Raw genomic sequence first — 18,895 nt, 5'->3', positions numbered from 1 at the left:
TATAACCAATTAAAAATGTTAGACACATATCATTAAGATTTTATTTTTATATGTAAGATAAAAAAATGAATACAGTAAATCAAAACTGAAACAAAAATGTCTGGACCAGGCTAAAGGTTTTTTAAGTCTCAAGAGGCTATGCCTTCACATAATTCTGTTTGAAATATAAACAGATATAAACAGATTTAAAACTACAATACTAATTTCTCGCTTGAAATGCCATCAAAAATTGTAAATTAGAGAGAAAATATAACTATTTATATATTATATTATTATTTATAAAAAAACTGTGCTGCTAGCCACTTTCTTGTCCACCATTTAATTTTTTTGAACCTGACCCCCGCCGTGAGCACACGCATAGAGTTGTGGGACATTGAAGGATATGCCTACATCTATGCTGCCTTCAAAAATCGACCTGATGGAGGTATCTCGGGAAGTAAAGTAAACATTGGATTAGGACGAGCACTTGATGCCTTCCTACGTTGAAATGCTGCCTCCGAAGTACTAAACTGCGGTCAGGCCAGCCTGCACTTTGAACATGACGGTCAAGCCAGACCTCACGTTGTTTTATGTGCGCGCATATATGAGAGATTGCGGTAAGAGCACGGTAGGACAAATTTCAAAATAAAAGCGGTTTCGCACTCTATCACTTGATAGTGTCTTACAGGTTGCAATTGATGTTGCTAGTGATGCTGTTGCACCGAGCAATGTTAAATGTTAAAGGGTTGATATGCAGTTTTTATAATCTTCTGGGTGATTTCTAGTTCGTTATTAAGGTATTTTGGTGATTACAAGGGTGTTGCTATGCAGTTTGTGTGGCGTTCTGGATGGTTGCTAGGCCGTTCCTAAGGCATTCCGGTGGTTGGTATTGTTATTTTTTGTTATATATACTGTTTTATCTTATGTTTTTTTATTCTATTTATTTTATCCTTTATGTTCAGATATGTGATTAAAGAAAACTACCTGTTTTGGGGAAATGATTTTACCTCAGAATCATAGTACAATATCTCAGATTGTCCATCATGCAATATCAGGACATTCTGATGTGGTGTTTTTAAATAAAAGTCCCCTGAATATCCTATTTAAACAGTTTTTTCTATATGTTCAGATAGGTGATTAGAGAAAACTACCTGTTTTGGGGAAATGATTTTACCTCAGAATCATAGTACAAAATCTCAGATTGTCCATCATGCAATATCAGGACATTCTGATGTGGAGTTTTTAAATAAAAGTCTCCTGAATATCCTATATACACAGTTTTTTCTATATGTTCAAATAGGTGTTAAAAGAAAACTACCTGTTTTGGGAAAATGATTTCACTTCAGAATCATAGTACAATATCTCAGATTGTCCATCATGCAATATCAGGACATTCTGATGTGGTGTTTTTAAATAAAAGTCCCCTGAATATCCTATTTAAACAGTTTTTTCTATATGTTCAGATAGGTGATTAGAGAAAACTACCTGTTTTGGGGAAATGATTTTACCTCAGAATCATAGTACAATATCTCAGATTGTCCATCATGCAATATCAGGACATTCTGATGTGGAGTTTTTAAATAAAAGTCTCCTGAATATCCTATATACACAGTTTTTTCTATATGTTCAAATAGGTGTTAAAAGAAAATTACCTGTTTTGGGAAAATGATTTCACTTCAGAATCATAGTATAATATCTCAGATTGTCCATCATGCAATATCAGGACATTCTGATGTGGTGTTTTTAAATAAAAGTCCCCTGAATATCCTATTAAAACAGTTTTTTCTATATGTTCAGATAGGTGATTAGAGAAAACTACCTGTTTTGGGGAAATGATTTTACCTCAGAATCATAGTACAATATCTCAGATTGTCCATCATGCAATATCAGGACATTCTGATGTGGAGTTTTTAAATAAAAGTCCCCTGAATATCCTATATACACAGTTTTTTCTATATGTTCAGATAGGTGTTTAGAGAAAACTACCTGTTTTGGGAAAATTATTTCACTTCAGAATCATAGTACAATATCTCAGATTGTCCATCATGCAATATCAGGACATTCTGATGTGGAGTTTTTAAATAAAAGTCCCCTGAGTATCATATATACACAGTTTTTTCTTTATTTTCAGATAGGTGTTTAGAGAAAACTACCTGTTTTGTGAAAATTATTTCACTTCAGAATCATAGTACAATATCTCAGATTGTCCATCATGCAATATCAGGACATTCTGATGTGGAGTTTTTAAATAAAAGTCCCCTGAATATCCTATTTGCAATGTTTCTTTCTATATGATTGTCACAGAGACATCCAGAGTTCTTCAAATAACACATGGAGGACGTAAAATGCCATATAAATATTTGTTCAAGTTCTCATAAGCCAGTAAAGTGCAAGGTGCTCACAGGTGCCAAAGCATCACAAAAATAAAAATGAAAGGATTGAAAGTTCAATAAACAAACATCAATCAATCAATCGATACCCATAAAAGTCCATTCCAATCTTTTACTTCACTCAAGATGGCCGCCGCCATGCCTGCTGACGTCAGGTGATAGTTAACAGTTTGGGAAAACTTAATGTCCTCTGAGTTTGTGCTCAGGTCCAGTCTGAGACACAACAGTTTAACTGTAGGAAACATATGTGTGGTTAATCCATCACTCCTGTCGCTGATACCTCAAGGTAAATAAAAAGCTTTAAAAACCAAGTATATGTTCATGTGTGTTGTTGGTAGGGCTAACAAGGGGTCACAGAGAACAGAGGATAGCTCTGTGACAATGATATTTAAAACAAACTGTTTCCACAGAGTAATTCTAATTCACGTACACAGCACAAAAGGCTGACTCGGGACAGTCCAATGTTCAATTTCTTAAAATGTACTCTTAAATGTGTACTAGCAAAATCAAATAGATAGACATTGACATACCATGTTATTTTAAATAATGTTTAATAAACAAGGCGGATAAGGTTTGATTTTTCAGTCATTTAAAATGAATTATGATAACGTATAAATATATGACATCCATCCATCCATTTTCTTCCGCTTATCCGGGGCCAGGTCGCGGGGGCAGCAGTCTAAGCAGAGATGCCCAGACATCCCTCACCCTAGACACTTCCTCTAGCTCTTCCGGGGGGACACCGAGGCGTTCCCAGGCCAGCCGGGAGACATAGTCCCACCAGCGTGTCCTAGGTCTTCCCAGGGGTCTCCTCCCGGTCGGACGGGCCCGGAGCACCTTCCAGGGAAGGCATCCGGTAGGCATCCGGAACAGATGGCCAAGCCACCTCAACTGACCCCTCTCGATGTGGAGGAGCAGCGGCTCTACTCCGAGCTCCTCCCGGGTGACCGAGCTTCTCACCCTATCTCTAAGGGATCGCCCAGCCACCCTGCGGAGGAAGCTCATTTCGGCCGCCTGTATCCGGGATCTTGACCCAAAGCTCATGGCCATAGGTGAGAGTAGGAACGTAGATTGACCGGTAAATTGAGAGCTTCGCCTTGCGGCTTAGCTCTTTCTTCACCACGACAGACCGGTACATCGACCGTATTACTGCAGAAGCTGCACCGATCCGTCTGTCAATCTCCCGTTCCATCCTTCCCTCACTCGTGAACAAGACCCCGAGATACTTAAACTCCTACACTTGAGGCAGGAACTCTCCACCAACCTGAAGTGGGCAAGCCACCCTTTTCCGACTGAGGACCATGGCCTCGGATTTGGAGGTCCTCAGTCGGATAAATACATGCATCTTAGTAAAATACATTTAAGAGCATAGCTTGCAATTCCAGTTGTGTCCTCTTGCTCGTTTCAATTCCTTTTTCTTCACTCCCAGACACTGTTCATGGAACCACCTGTCACAACAGTCACATTGGATCTAGAGTGGAAAGGTAAAATTTCAATGAAATTCAGATTGCAAGTTAACCTATTTAATTTTATTAATTTGTCCTTTATATTCAGCCTTTAATACACCAGGACCGACTAAAAAATGAGACCAAAATGTGAATAAACTCACCCAATGTGTAGTGGGAGGCCCAGATCCAATTGGCTTTGCCATTGAACACATGGCACAGTTATTGGCCTCATCCAACACTAAAAATTATGTAAACAAGTAAACTGACATAAGCTTAAAATATTTTAATTTGGTGCAGCTAATACGGCATTAAATTATTTTTGGTCTGCAAGTATTTGTTATTTATTTATATTTAAATGCATAATTAAAATGTGACCCTACAAGGAAAAGGAAACACCAAATTTGATTGGTATCGATTGATTGATTGATTGATGTTTGTTTATTGAACTTGTTTCCTTTCATTTTTATTTTTGTGATGCTTTGGCACCTGTGAGCACCTTGCACTTTACTGGCTTATGAGAACTTGAACAAATATTTATATGGCATTTTACTCCTCCATGTGTTATTTGAAGAACTCTGGATGTCTCTGTGACAATCATATAGAAAGAAACATTGCAAATAGGATATTCAGGGGACTTTTATTTAAAAACTCCACATCAGAATGTCCTGATATTGCATGATGGACAATCTGAGATATTGTACTATGATTCTGAGGTGAAATCATTTCCCCAAAACAGGTAGTTTTCTTTAAACACCTATCTGAACATATAGAAAAAACTGTGTATATAGGATATTCAGGGGACTTTTATTTAAAAACTCCACATCAGAATGTCCTGATATTGCATGATGGACAATCTGAGATATTGTACTATGATTCTGAGGTAAAATCATTTCCCCAAAACAGGTAGTTTTCTTTTAACAGCTATCTGAACATATAGAAAAAAACATTGCAAATAGGATATTCAGGGGACTTTTATTTAAAAACTCCACATCAGAATGTCCTGATATTGCATGATGGACAATCTGAGATATTATACTATGATCTGAACATACAGATAAAACCGTATATATAACAAAAAATAACAATACCAACCACTTTAGGAACGGCCTAGCAACCACCCAGAAAGCCACACAAACTGCATAGCAACACTCTTGTAACCACCAAAATACCTTACCAACGGCCTAGAAATCACCCAGAACAATATTGAAACTGCATATCAACCCTTTAACATTTAACATTGCTCGTTGCCCTAGCAACACTATCAAATTATAGAGTGCAAAACAGCGTTTATTTTGAAATTTGTCCTACCGCACGCTTACCGTAATGTCTTATGTATGCGCTCACAAAAACCACCGTGAGGGCTGGCTTGACCGTCATTAACAAAGTGGAGGCTGGCCTGAGCGCAGTAGGACTAAGGTGTAAAGCTGAACAACATGGCTTCTATATGATATATAAATATTAAATAACAACATATATATAACAAATAAATATATAACACACTGTGCACATTAAGTATTGTGTATACGGATAAATAAATATAAATAAGCAGTTGCATTACAAACATATATCTGTTATCTGTTGCATAACGCTCGGGTGGCATAAAAACATGAAACACAGAACTAAAACCGGCAGCTCCTGTCCCAAAACAACGATGGGACAACAGTGTGATCGACTGCAGACTGATCAGCGAACGACAACAAAGTACAGCGAGAGTGATTAGAAAGCACCGCTTGCTCCTCCCACATATCGCGATACCACGCACGCGCGCAATTATACCGGCCTACTGCTCTCGCGGTATTGAGGTCTAACGCACCTGAACACACGTATTATTTGCGAATTACCCAAAGGCATAAATCAATGGTATAGTCCTGCGGTTTGGTTTAACCTGCCCTGTGCAAACCAATTGTATACTGATTATGTTAAGTGGCAATTATTGGTCCCTCATTCAAAGCGGTTAATCGTCGGACAAAACCACACGATAGTGCAACAGAAAGCCAACTAAGCATTTATTGAAAAAAACATTTGTAGGCTACAACGTGACTGACCAAACGCACGATGTGCATTTTGTTGCTCATATTGCAGCATATTTTAATAATAGCATCGCACCAAACGCATGGTTTAAAGAATAACGCAGTGATCACAGAAACGTACGCCGCGTACTACGACTACGTTCACTTGACCGATCGCCTTCACAGTTTATCCCAGAAATACGCGCATATTTGTAGCCTGTCGAGTATCGGACAGTCCGTTGAAGGACGGGAGCTCTGGGTCATGAGGGTGACGACAGATCCGAGAGCTGATGTGCCGGGGAAACCGCGGTTCAAGTACGTAGGCAACATACACGGGGACGAAACGTTATCACGGCAGATGTTGGTGTATTTAATCGAGCACCTGTTAACTCGATATGATCGCGATGCGCGTGTGACCGAGCTGGTGAATCGGACTGATATATACATAATGCCCAGCATGAATCCGGACGGGTTTGAGAGGGCTGAGGAGGGAGACTGTATTGGCAGCAGTGAATCTCGAGAAAATGCCAACCATTATGATCTCAACAGAAGTTTCCCAGACCAATTTGAGTCCTTCGGTACCACTGACGATATACCGGAAGTTGCGGCTGTGATGAAGTGGATTCTTGCGAAAAAGTAGGTTGCTTTTGATTTTCTTTATGCATATTGGCCTATTAAAATACATTTAGTTGTTGCTAAAATTATATATGTAGACATTTCAATGATTTTCATTATGAACTGTTAACATTAAAAGGCCTTTTGTAATGAGTTTTGGTTCTTATTTCAGAAGCATTTAATGGTTTTCCATCACAACATCCCAACAAAATACGATATCAGTACAGACAACGGTCTCAATATCAGATTTTTAATACACGATTATCATGGCCAAAAGTTTTTGCGTTATTATATCACGGTATCCGTTGCAATCATTTGGCTTAAGAAATGAATAAGGGTATCAATTAGTTAACTTTCATTTTCTTTCATTTAATTTGGAGTTTTATAATTGAGTATTTGTTTCTATTTATTTTGCCATACGTAATGCTTAAAACACAAATGTAGGAAGACAAACATTTTGTTTGTAAGATAATTTGTGAACATTGTAAATTGAAACTTAAAAGGGCGTTTAATTTACAATATTATCATATGTGTAGAATTACCTCAATATTGATAATCACGGCTTTTAATATCACGGTTATTGGTACATTTAAAGACCAACAAAGTCTATAATTGTAATAAATATCTATTGTATAATTTCTATGAACATTTAAATTGCTGTTCTTTAATTCTCAAAAAGAAAATTCTGATGGAAATGACCAATGATGTGCTGGCATATCTCGTTTTAATTCATTTATTTTAGGTTCGTCCTATCTGGTAGTTTACACGGGGGCTCAGTGGTGGCCAGCTACCCCTTCGATGACACCAGCTCTCATAAAATCTCAGGACTTTACAGCCCTACGGCAGACGACGCACTGTTTCGCCATCTAGCCCAAACGTATGCAGAGAACCATCCCGTTATGAAGATGGGTGAACCTCAATGCCCTGATGATCCAAACCAAATGTTTATAGATGGAATCACCAATGGGGCAGAGTGGTATGATGTGCAAGGTAAGCTAACTCTGACATTTTACTGAAACCGTTTCCTAATGTGACGTTTCTGTGAGCTACTGTTTGGTGTCCTGCGCTCAGGTGGAATGCAGGATTACAACTACCTGAAAGGGAACTGTTTTGAAGTGACTTTTGAATTGAGTTGCTGCAAGTATCCGCCAGCATCTCAACTTTACATAGAGTGGGCCAACAACAGAAAAGCACTTCTTCGCTACTTGCAGAAAGTGAGATGACTTGACCCATGAAATGAATTGTGTGGTCCCATTAATTGTGAGATTTGATTTTATTTACTTTTGTTTTTATTCTGTTTAAGGCTCATATAGGTGTGAGAGGTTTTGTTATGACCACATCAGGCCTTGCTCTCCCAGATGCAACAATCACTGTTTCTGGAATTGATCACAACGTCACAACCTGGACGTTTGGTGACTATTACCGCTTGCTGCTGCCTGGAATATACAACATCACTGCTAGTTCTGCTGGGTGATTATACATATAACTAACAATGTCAATATAAAACAAGGTTTTTAAAAGGTTTTTTGTGTCACAGGTACCTTCCGAATATGGTGAAGAACGTGCTTGTGATCAAAAGCAAAGCAACGGTGCTGAACTTTACTCTTGACGAGCTCGTAGAGGAGATTCTCGTGTCAGACTATGTCCTCACCGAAGAACCCACCGAAGAACCCACCATAACCAATCAGGTTCTCAACCCTCCTGGTCCTTCTATCCTGAAGTCTCCCATCCAGTCCTTGGACTTTCGATATCATAGTAATGATGAAATGGAGATGGTGCTACAGCTGTTCACTGCTGTCCATCCGTCCATCACGTACCTGTACTCCGCCGGCAGATCAGTGCAGGGCAGGAATCTTTATGTGATGGAGATATCCACCAATCCTGGCGTTAATCGGCAAGGTACATTTAAACCGTTTTTGATTCGATAATACTCTTGCTTGGTATTTCTGTCTTGTTTTGCAGTACAAATATCTGAAAGTTTGTAAATCAATACACGTTTTCTCCAGACTATTTCTGCAGCAACAACATAACAAATGTAATGTGGCCCAAACTTAACTTCAGGTAGATCTCCGCAAAGAATCAATAACTGTTGAGGAGGTTTAATTTCTTTTAATACAATTAATATACAACAAAATATTCCTATAAATTATTATAAACTAACACAGAGCGAATTGCAACCAACTTTCTCACTCCGCCCCTCCCTTACGAAACCACGGAACGGCTGACAGAACATGGCGAATTACATGCAACCCACGGTGTACGTAGATAGAAATAGTCAATTCTGAGGAAATAAAAACACAACGCTTCGTTGTGCACGCTCTTTAAAAACCTCTGAAGGCAAAGCTATGTATATTATATTGCATTTCAATCAATAGATCATCCCAAAAATGACACACTGGACCTTTAAAACAAGCTAAAGTATCTGTCAGTTGGCTTGGTTAAATAAACCTGAAATTAAGTTTACCCTTTTATTACAGCGTCTCTTTTTACAAGTTTGTTTTTCTTTCCTCATTGGCAAATATTTGAATTTGCTTGTTCAAAAAACAAGACTTAAAAGTGATTTTCTTTTGACATATCTGATATTTGTGCTGGGAAAAAAAGGGAAAATTAAGATATTTTGCTTACAGTGTAGGTATATAAATGATTGCAAAAATATTTCTACTTTAGTGTTTCGGTCTTGTTTTCCAGTACAAATGCCTAAATATTCTATATTAGCTGTACTCCCAGATGTTTTTGCTTAAATTGAGCACTTACTTTTAATCTATCATTTCTTTCAGAAAACAAGTTAATGTCTTGGGTCGCTTTCCTTGTCAAGTAAACATGATTTAAATATTTTTAGATATTTGTACTGGAAAAGTGAATTACTTAGTATTTCTGTCTTGGTTTTTTACAGTATAAATATAAAAAATATAAATTAAAATACACAAAGAGCAAAATTTCTGTTTAAAAATATCTGCCAATGATATTAAATTGTACTTGTTTTGACCATGAACAAAATTTTGGTAATTTCGTGATTTGCATCCACCATTCTGTTCCTGTACAAAGTCTTTGTGTTTGTGCTGTGTCTCTGCCTGTAGCATGCCTGTATACCTCCATTGATCGAACATTACATCAGGTCAAAGGAAACAAGCATTTTCTTTTACAAAAGTCTCTTCCTAATTTCTAAAATATGAAATTACCTCTCTTTACTTCAACCAGGTAAACCTGAGGTCATGTTTGTGGGTAACATGCATGGAAATGAGGTTATCGGCCGTGAAATTCTCCTGAATCTCATTGAATATATGTGCCGCAATTATGGCAAGGATCCTTTAGTCACCCGTCTTGTCAACAGCACAAGAATTCACATCATGCCCTCCATGAACCCAGATGGTTATGAACTGGCACTTAAAAGTAAGAGCAGATACATCTGATGGGTTGTTGTAGTGTTGCTTTCTCTTTACGTCCTTCTTTCTGATCCCATAGCTCAAAATGAACATGTTAAGGTCTCGGGAGACCTTAGCTTTATTGGACACAGTAACAGTCACCGTGTGGACCTGAACAAGAACTTCCCCGATCGCCCAAAACCTAGCAATGTTATTCAACCAGAAACTCAAGCTGTGATGAACTGGATCAAGTCTCACTTCTTTGTGCTGTCTGCAAGTATACGTGGAGGTACAGTAAGTTTTAGTGTAGATTTTTAGGTTTGAATGTGTTTAAAACAAAAGAGAATTAAACTGATGTGTTTTTGTCTATAGGCTTCAGGGGAGTAGTGTATCCTCATTCCATAGACTCTTTTGATGAAAACGTGCTTAAATCCGTTGCAGCCCATTATACGGTATGTGTACCAAATGCTGAAATGCACAAGTTATGACCATGTTATAGTTCACTTCATACAGTAAATGATGAGCAGAATATCCCCGTGTCTCAGAATGCAGAATATCTAACATTTTTTTAAGCATGTTTTCAAAAAGTAAAATATTCTGGTTTCCTGTTCAATACTGTTATGTTTTCATTTTTCCAGCAATCTCAAGCTTTACAAGAACCCCAGGATTGTGATGTGCCGAAAACCAGAGAGAAGAAAGCAAGCAAGCATCGTGGTCCATCAGCATCAGCGGTTTTCTCAAAATTGGATACTGGTATATTTTCTTTTCATTGAAATCCATGAGCCACAACTCTTTTCAGGGTTCATCAAAATGTTTTTGATTTCCCAATACAGTATAGGCTGTAAGTCCCAGTAATACAAAGTTCTGAGTATAACATTAAGAGGAGAAAAGTAGATAAAGAGAGATCAGTCAACAGTAATATTGAAGTCCCTGGTCAAGCATATTTTGATTCCTCTGAATTGTACTGATGTTTTAACTTGTAGGGACTGATATGCTGACCTGGGCGTACAGCAACACGGACACTTTAGCTGTTGACATCGGGCTCAGTTGTGATCTGCTGCCACCAGAGGAGTCACTCTCACAATACTGGATGCTAAATCACAGAGCCATTCTGCAGTTCATACAGCAGGTAATGTCATCTATGCTTTCACACATTTAGACCTTTTCATTATACAGTTGTATCCAAAAGTTTACACACACCATGCAGAATCTGGAAAACGTCGCACATTTAGGAAACGTACAAGGAAGTTTGAAAATATCAGTATCAAATATCAGTGTTGTTTTAATGAGGTGCAAACCTGAACAAGTTTTCACGTAGCAGATGTTTCCATATACTCAACGTTATAGCATAATAATGAATTTACCAAAATAAGCCCGCTCAAAAGTTTACATGCACCTGATTCTTGCTCTTGCATGACGTTACCTGAACCGTTTATGCCAGTTTTCAAGTTTTGTGATGGCTGTTGAAGAGTTTCTTTCTTTGGTCTGAGTTATTGAACTGTAAATTGACCTTCTGATAAATCTCTGAGATCCTCCACAATCTTTGTTTTTTCTGCATCTTACTTATTTGACCCTTGTTCACCAGCGTCTGTATGAGCTTGAGATTCATAGTTTTACACCACGAATAATTGACAGACTCAAACACAACTATTACAAAAGAGACAAGTATTATCTAATGCTCAAAAAGGTAAAACAAAACGGGTCAGGTGGGTGTAAACCTCTAAAATTCAACAAAGTTTAAGTTATTTCAACAAAATAACAATAAAAGCTGGTCACCCAGTCCAAAGGTTTACAACCACCTGACTTTACATAAAATATGTTTATACATTTTAAAGTAGCTTATACTGGACAGTACCTAATTTAAAACAACCTTAATTTTCAAACTTTCTCTTAATTTTGGGAAATTTCTTGGCTGACTATGGTGTCCCAAAAGCTCACCGCCGCCATCTTGTGCAACAAAAGCGAATAGGGGACTAACTTAAAGGAATAGTTCACTCAAAAATAAAGGGATCTTTCACCCAAAAATGAAATTCTGTTATGAATTAATAACTCTAGTTATTCCAAACCTGTATACATTTCTTTGTTTGGTTGAGAACAGAGGAAAAAATGTGGTCGAATTCTTGTAACCAAACAGTTCTTGGACCCCATTGACTGCCATCTTAGGAAAAATTGTAATGGTAGTCAAAAGTGCCCCACAATTGTTTGCATTCCTACATTCTTTAAAATATCATATTTTGTGTTCAACTGTAGGAAAAATAACTTGATGATTACTTTTGTTCTGTTGAAGATGATATTTTAAATGTAGGAATGCAAACAGTTGTGGGGCACTTTTGACTACCATTACAATTTTTCCTAAGATGGCAGTCAATGGGGTCTGGTTATAAGCATTCTTCTAAATAACTTTCTCTGTGTTTATCACAACAGAGAACAGATTTGGATTAACTCTAAAGTAAAAGATGACAGAATTATTTTTGGGCGAGTAATTTAAAATATGAAAATAAACCTAAAAAATGAGCATTTCTGCTAGTGTCAATAGATTAAAGTATCGCTGTGTGAACAATGTCAGGTGATTTGCGAGGCGAATTTTAAAAATATTTAATGTTAAAGTTATTTAATTGGTTAAATAACCTTTAAAATTGTTTTTTTTCTACAAAATTAAATTCAAAGATGGCTTGTTTACCCCTACAGCTCCAAAACGAGACGCCAACAATAATTTTGCATACTTGCCTACTTGAACTAGGACTGTCAGGATATAAGATTTTCACTATGCAGTTATCATGTCTAAAAGCTTTTTTTTGCAGAATTTAAGTAGGTGTTGAATTATAGCTAAAATGTATAATATCATATCTTTAGTATTAATACTATATCATGTATAATTGTTTTTAATATCATGGTTATTGCCAGTACCCTACTTGAACAAAGATGTATATCAATACTATAAACATAAATAAAAATAAGTTTAAAAAATAATTTAAAACTTCGGAGAATCGCAGAGTCCTATATCATTTAGCTATAAAGTTATAGTTTCTGTATTGTTGATACTGATGAATAACACATCAAAATCCATTCGAATTAAAAGTCCTCTTGCATCAAATGTAAAACTGCAGCTCACAGTGACAAACAAGTGTTTTCTAACTTCTGGTTAAAACATACATGGTTTGTTCAATGTGACTCATATCAGGTTCATTTGTTTGTGAGGGGTATGGTGACTGATGCTCATACCGGCAAGGGCATCGCTAATGCCACAGTCATGGTGGAAGAGTCCAGACACCAGGTTCACACCAGCAGTACGGGACAGTACTGGAGACCCCTCGCTCCTGGTTCTTATCATATCATTGCGTCTGCTCCAGGGTGAGATACAAAGGAGCGAAGAGATTTTTGCGTAATTCTCACATGTTTTATGATTAGTTGCACAGCAGTCACATTTCCTCTATTGTTTCTCAGGTACACAACAATGTCAGCGTCCGTCCGGCTGCTGGAGACTCGAGTGGAGCAGGTGGACTTCAAGCTGACATGGGACAATTCACAGCAGTCCTTTGCACAAGAACAACAGAAGGAGTTTGAGAAACTTGTGGAGGGGCTTTTGACCGCTGGTCAGTTAGAAGAATTCGTTCGTAGCCTTTTACCGGCTCAGACCCTGGAATATCGCAACTACAGAGAACATGCGGAGTTCCTCAGAGGGCTTGCGTTTAGCTTCCCACGCATCACACGTCTGTACAGGTAAATCATTCTCAAGATACGTTATCATGACGTGTTTCAAAGTCACAAAACCCGGGTGTAATATCCTGTTCAGTGCCATTTGTGCAACATACAGTAGGGGGTAAACGTGATGCCCAGGGGGCACATTCATGCAATATTAGTTTTCGATTTCGCCTTAGGTTCAATTAAACCATCAACTTCCATATGAGGTGTATGGTACAAAATGGACAAATACTAAACTTGAGGTATTTACCGAAATGATTTGGTAAAAAGGCAAACCACATCATCTCAGTTTTGTTTTTAATGTTTTTTAATCTGCATTATAAATCTTTGTTATAATTTTACTTTATGTTCCTATATAAGATTGGTTTAGTTAGTTTATTATTATAATTCAAGTGTCTTGAAAAATTTTAATATTGCTTCAGAAATTAGTTTGTTTTTTCAAAACTTTTATAGGCCATATTTATAGCTGTAGTGGGGAGGTTTATGTATGACCTTTTTGTTCAGTTTGGGCCAGAGCGTTGAGTTTAGGACCATCTGGGCCCTGGAGATCTCTGGCAATCTGGATATGCCTCAACCTGCTGAGCCCAAGATCCGTTTTGTTGCCGGTGTCCATGGTGACGCGGCGGCTGGCCCCGAGTTGCTGCTCGAATTCGCCTCAGTTCTTTGCCTCAACTATGGCAGAAATCCCACCATCACCAAGGCAGGCAACCAAAACCAGTTTCAGTCGAACCATTTCCTCGCTCTAATGCATTTAGTGTGTCTCTCAATAATAAAATGAATCTTGGTTTCTTTTCTCTAGCTGATTGACAAGACCAGGATACTCATTCTCCCGTGTGTGAACCCTGACGGGCGAGAGCAGGCGCAGGAGGGTCAGTGTTCCTTCGACATGGGTGTCACCAATGCTCACGCCACAGATCTGGACACCGACTTCATCTATGGTCAGTCAAGTCATTTATAACTAGTTTACAAGCATCCGGGCATACCCTGATCGATTTCATATCCTTTGTGTGTGCTTAGGCAACATGTCCGCCCAGCCAGAGACCCGTGCAGTGATGAATCTGATCAACGGGGGTGGTTTTTCTCTCTCTGTTGTGCTGGAAGGAGGATTTCTGTTGGCCACGTATCCTTATGACAGACCCAATCAACATGGTAAAAAAACAACAGCATATTAGATGCTATTCTGTATAGATAAACGCTGTTTTACAGTCTGTTATATTTTAAAGCTCAAAATGAAGAGACGTTGAGATATTTGGCCTCCTTGTATGCAAACAGTCATCCTTTGATGCACTTGGGTGATGTGGTGTGTGCAGGAGTCCCAGGTACTATTGAAAAACATTCACATGCATTTCCTCAAAAGTTTTGAAGTAGTTTGTATTCTTTAATATGTGTGTCGTGTTGTGGATAATATAACTCAACAGATGAAATCCAGGGAGGTGTCATGCAGGGGGCGGAGTTTAACGCTCACACAGGCAGTATGAAGGTAGAGCGAATTTAAGTTTGCAATGATGTGTTGGTTAAGACCAATTTTTGGATGGTCTGTATCTTTAAGACAAATGATGCTCTCTCAGGACTTCAGTTTGGATGTGGGTGTTTGTCCTGAGATCACAGTGTACACGGGCTGTTGTATGTTCCCACCTGAATCTCAACTCTTCTCGCTGTGGATGGAGAACAGGAAGCCTCTCTTCCGCATGCTGTTGGAGGTGGACACATTTTTAGGCTACATCAGCACGTGTTTTTTGACCACATTGGCTTTGAGATGTAAATATTTGAAAATTCGGTTTCCAGATCCAATGTCAATTCAATTGCGTTTCTTCTCTGAAGGTTCACAGAAGGTTAACTGGTGTTGTGAGGGACGGTAAAGGCCGGCCGGTGGCGGATGCAGTTGTTGTGGTGAATGGATCCGTGAATGTTCATACAGACAGTGAGGGTTATTTCACCACTTTACTGGCTCCAGGAACTCATCAGCTGATGGTTCAGGCTCACGGATATCATCAAAAGCTCCAGCAGGTATAAATACATGGATGCATACACGCGTTGTGAAAAATAAACCTTTTTCTTTTTAATAAGTTCTTTTGTAACCTCACCAGGTTAAGTCACCAAACTTTATTTCCTCATACTATGACCCCCCCCCCTGTTAGAGAGAGTTCGCCAAAAAATAAAATGTCATTTATTCACGCTCTTGTCATTTTAAAACCTATATATGACTCTTTCCTCTGTCGGACACATATATATTTTGACATGTCCCTGTGGTTTTGTGTCCGTGCAATGGAACCCTGTGTTTTTGACACAAGAAATGATGTAAGCATTTTTCTTTTTGGGTGAACTAGCCTTTTAATAAAGCCCTGCAGAGGCTCGCTTTTGTCCAACAGGTGGTGCTTATACCCACACAATGAATCGCAATCCATTTCCAATCTTTATGATTTTAGGTGAACATGTCCTCAGACAGACTCACCAGCCCCATTGCGATCGACTTCACTGCAGACAAGCGTCCTCTTGGCCAGGGGGTGTTTGTAATTGCATCAGGTAAAAAGGTACACAGTAAACTCACAAGTGCACGCAGTAGTGGACTGATCCGTAGTAATGAAATAATTTGCTTTTTTAGCTTGTTTGTTGAGCGTCTTGTTCTGCGCCGTCTTCATCTGGCACATCCGCTCTGCCAAGTTCAGCCGTATACGTGACAGCCTCCGCTGGTGTCGCAGTGACCGAGAAAGTCTCCGTATGGAGGCCATGGCTTCTGAGAAGTCACCCTTGCGGCACGAGTTTCTGGAGGACAGCGAGAGTGAGGATGACCCTTTCTTTGTGGAGAGACGCTGAGCGAGCCACAGATTAGACTGTTGAAACAAAGTATTTCTGCACAGTTGATGACCCGACTAACAAGAACTCTTTGAACTCTACTCCAGCTTGTATGTTCATTGTTACATTTGGAAATAAATGGCACTTTGTTTGCTTAGTTGGTATGCATTTATATTCAAGACATGATGATAAATATCACTTGAATAATACAGTTAAAGGTGCAGTAAGCGATTTGTGAGAAACGCTGTTGATGTTTGAATTTTGACATCCAAACAAACCCCATTGCTCCGCCCTCAGAATAAACAACGTTAGCTTGCGATCTCTCCTCCCCATCAGGAGCGTATATCTCCATATTGGCTACAAGAGTGTCCGGTGCGTTCCACATCTTTTCTATATTTACACCACAAGGGCGATGTACAAACCTTTCTGTTGCAAAAAAGGTTGTTTGTTGCGGCAAATGGTTCTTAAGATTAGGAGGGGCCCGCTGTGGATAACCCTTTTTAGCAGATGTGATGTAGTGTGATTTTAATGATCGAGTAATCCAAAGAATCAAAGTTGACATTTAATATTTCTTTTTTTTACTGATAATTATGTTAGATTTAAGGTATAAGATTATTAAGTGCCCACATCTTTAGCAACCGACTGGAGTGCATTTAAGATAATACCCTTTTCATTGGCATATAACCGAGGAAGAGCACGCCGTTCTTCACATCAAAGCATAGTGAACAATTACACCAGCTAATGAGAGACCTCGAAGAAGCTCTGAGTGGGAAAGTCCATTAGATGTTTCCTGGAATTGGCAGCCTAACAGCTGGGGTTTACCTCAACAGCTCCAGCTAACCTCTCTGTCTGTCTCGCGCTCAAAGCTCTGTGTTCAGTGGATGCAGATGTGCAACACTTTGTATGAACGCAATTACTTGTTTGTCTATGTAAAGCACAATTCTAACAGCTTGTGTGTTGTAGGACATGTAAACTGAGGGTCTGTTATTGTTCATTGGGCGACTGCAGGACTCTCACTCTGTGTGGCAGCGACTGAGATGGATAAGTGCTATTGATTTTCAAAACTTCATTTGGTAAGAGCTGCTTAAACCCTTTCTGCGAAGATCCAGAGCTTGGTGTTTGGTTCAGATATAAAATCTTACATTTTTATATACATTTTTATACAATCATTTTTAAAAGGTGAGAAATGTGAGCAAAACCGTGATCAAGAAAACAATTCACTCTTACTTTGTAGAGATAAATAAGAGTTCGCAAATATAAAATACGTTTGTTAAGAGAACTGTATCACGAAGCGAGGTGAACAAACACAGAGTTGCACGGTAGGTTTTGAGTTGACAAACCCAACCTGGTTCAGCTGTAACAACACTTTGGATCAAACCTGAGTTTGCAGAGAACGTTTATACCGAGTTTGTGAGGCGTATGCACCTGAAAGTATCAGCGCTTTGTGCTTGTCTGTTGAAGATGAAGAGATCATTATGAAAAAAAAAATATGAATTGAAACTCATTTGCAAGGCAGGAATAAACCCTAGCCAGAGATAATTGTTAATGGCAGTCCAACATCACTAACCAGTGGCGGTTTGGGTTTTTGCCCAGTTAAGTTCGGGTTTAGCTTGAGCATACTCAGTTTTCAGGCTCAAGAAGGCAGATTGGTTTTGAGCAGGTTTCGTTGCCATGGTGACTTGTGCTACACGGCTAACTCCGGAGCAGGTTTTATTCTGGGTTAGAGATCGCTAACCAAAGCTGGACCAATCAGCTCGGCGAAAAGTGAGGTATATCTGACGCAGTAAAGCCTCTCCATATGTGTGTCGCTCCAAATTAAAAACAATTTGAAGCAAAAGATTTTCTCTAACATCTTATCGCTAAAGTTTATTTATTTTGTATATTTGATTATCATTTAAAACCTGTTCATATAATTGAGTTGATAATTAATATTGATAAATTATATCAAACGTGGCAGTTAAATTAGTGTAACTATAATCGCATAAAACCATTACTTTAAAATGCTCTATATATTAAAGTTGAAGTATATAGAATAAATATTATCTTTTGATCTTTTTATTGTAAACCTATACAATTTAAGTTCAGTTAATTCTGTATTGATATAGTCTGTATGCCTTCTCAAGCTTTCACTGATGCAGAGTTTATGAAAAATGAATTGAAACACAGGCAGGAATAATGATCTCTTCATCTTCAACAGAAAAGTGAAATGCGCTGATACTCGCGAGAAGGCAATCGAACTGATGACACTTTCCATGTTCCGTGTGATTGGCCACAAACTTTGGATCAAACCTGAGTTGACAGAGAACCGAGCTTTATTCCAAGCGTTGTGTTACAGCTGAACCAGGTTGGTTTTGTCAACTCCAAACTTACTCTGCAACTCTGTGTTTGTTCACCTCTCTTCGTGATACAGGCCACAGAAAGCAGGGCCCGTTTCAATAAGGAGGTTCAACCAAAACCGAGTTAAAGTGTGAACTTGGAGTTGATTTACACTAAGATGCGAAACTGAGTTTTTGGTTTCAAAACTGCTGATATGAGTTATTTCCCAAAATCGCACATGTAAATGTGAGTTTCTTTGGACAGACATTTCGATTACGATT

The 18,895-nt window shown here is 38.6% G+C and overlaps 1 protein-coding gene across 2 annotated transcripts; it reads left to right on the top strand.

The window, feature by feature from the left end:
- The first annotated feature begins 5,565 nt into the window (after positions 1 to 5,565).
- On the top strand, positions 5,566 to 16,528 carry cpdb (carboxypeptidase D, b). 2 transcript variants are annotated; one of them, XM_079487487.1, is made up of 21 exons: positions 5,566 to 6,462; positions 7,184 to 7,431; positions 7,513 to 7,655; positions 7,745 to 7,911; positions 7,979 to 8,340; positions 9,640 to 9,831; positions 9,904 to 10,092; positions 10,176 to 10,255; positions 10,442 to 10,556; positions 10,787 to 10,932; positions 12,985 to 13,154; positions 13,248 to 13,523; positions 14,010 to 14,205; positions 14,305 to 14,443; positions 14,523 to 14,654; positions 14,729 to 14,824; positions 14,924 to 14,985; positions 15,074 to 15,205; positions 15,327 to 15,512; positions 15,932 to 16,028; positions 16,108 to 16,528. In XM_079487487.1, exons 1-21 carry the CDS (start codon positions 5,873 to 5,875, stop codon positions 16,317 to 16,319), a joined length of 3,930 nt encoding a protein of 1,309 aa, XP_079343613.1. In that variant the 5' UTR covers positions 5,566 to 5,872; the 3' UTR covers positions 16,320 to 16,528. The 2 variants fall into 2 exon arrangements, with proteins under 2 accessions (XP_079343613.1, XP_079343614.1); XM_079487488.1 differs by having other exon boundaries at positions 5,725 to 6,462; positions 15,932 to 16,036; positions 16,108 to 16,454.
- Positions 16,529 to 18,895: the final 2,367 nt, after the last annotated feature.

This window comes from Barbatula barbatula (assembly GCF_947034865.1).
Source record: "Barbatula barbatula genome assembly, chromosome: 22".
NCBI classification, from domain to species: domain Eukaryota; kingdom Metazoa; phylum Chordata; class Actinopteri; order Cypriniformes; family Nemacheilidae; genus Barbatula; species Barbatula barbatula.
Note: the sequence above shows the minus strand (reverse complement) of the source record. Positions and strands in the feature narration are given on the sequence as shown.

Coding starts and splice junctions, on each gene's coding strand:
- cpdb (XM_079487487.1), top strand. CDS start 5,873: ATGTGCATTTTGTTGCTCATATTGCAGCATATTTTAATAATAGCATCG. Junction 9,832..9,903: donor TTATGAACTGGCACTTAAAA/GTAAGAGCAGAT, acceptor CTGATCCCATAG/CTCAAAATGAACATGTTAAG. Junction 10,093..10,175: donor GTCTGCAAGTATACGTGGAG/GTACAGTAAGTT, acceptor TTTTGTCTATAG/GCTTCAGGGGAGTAGTGTAT.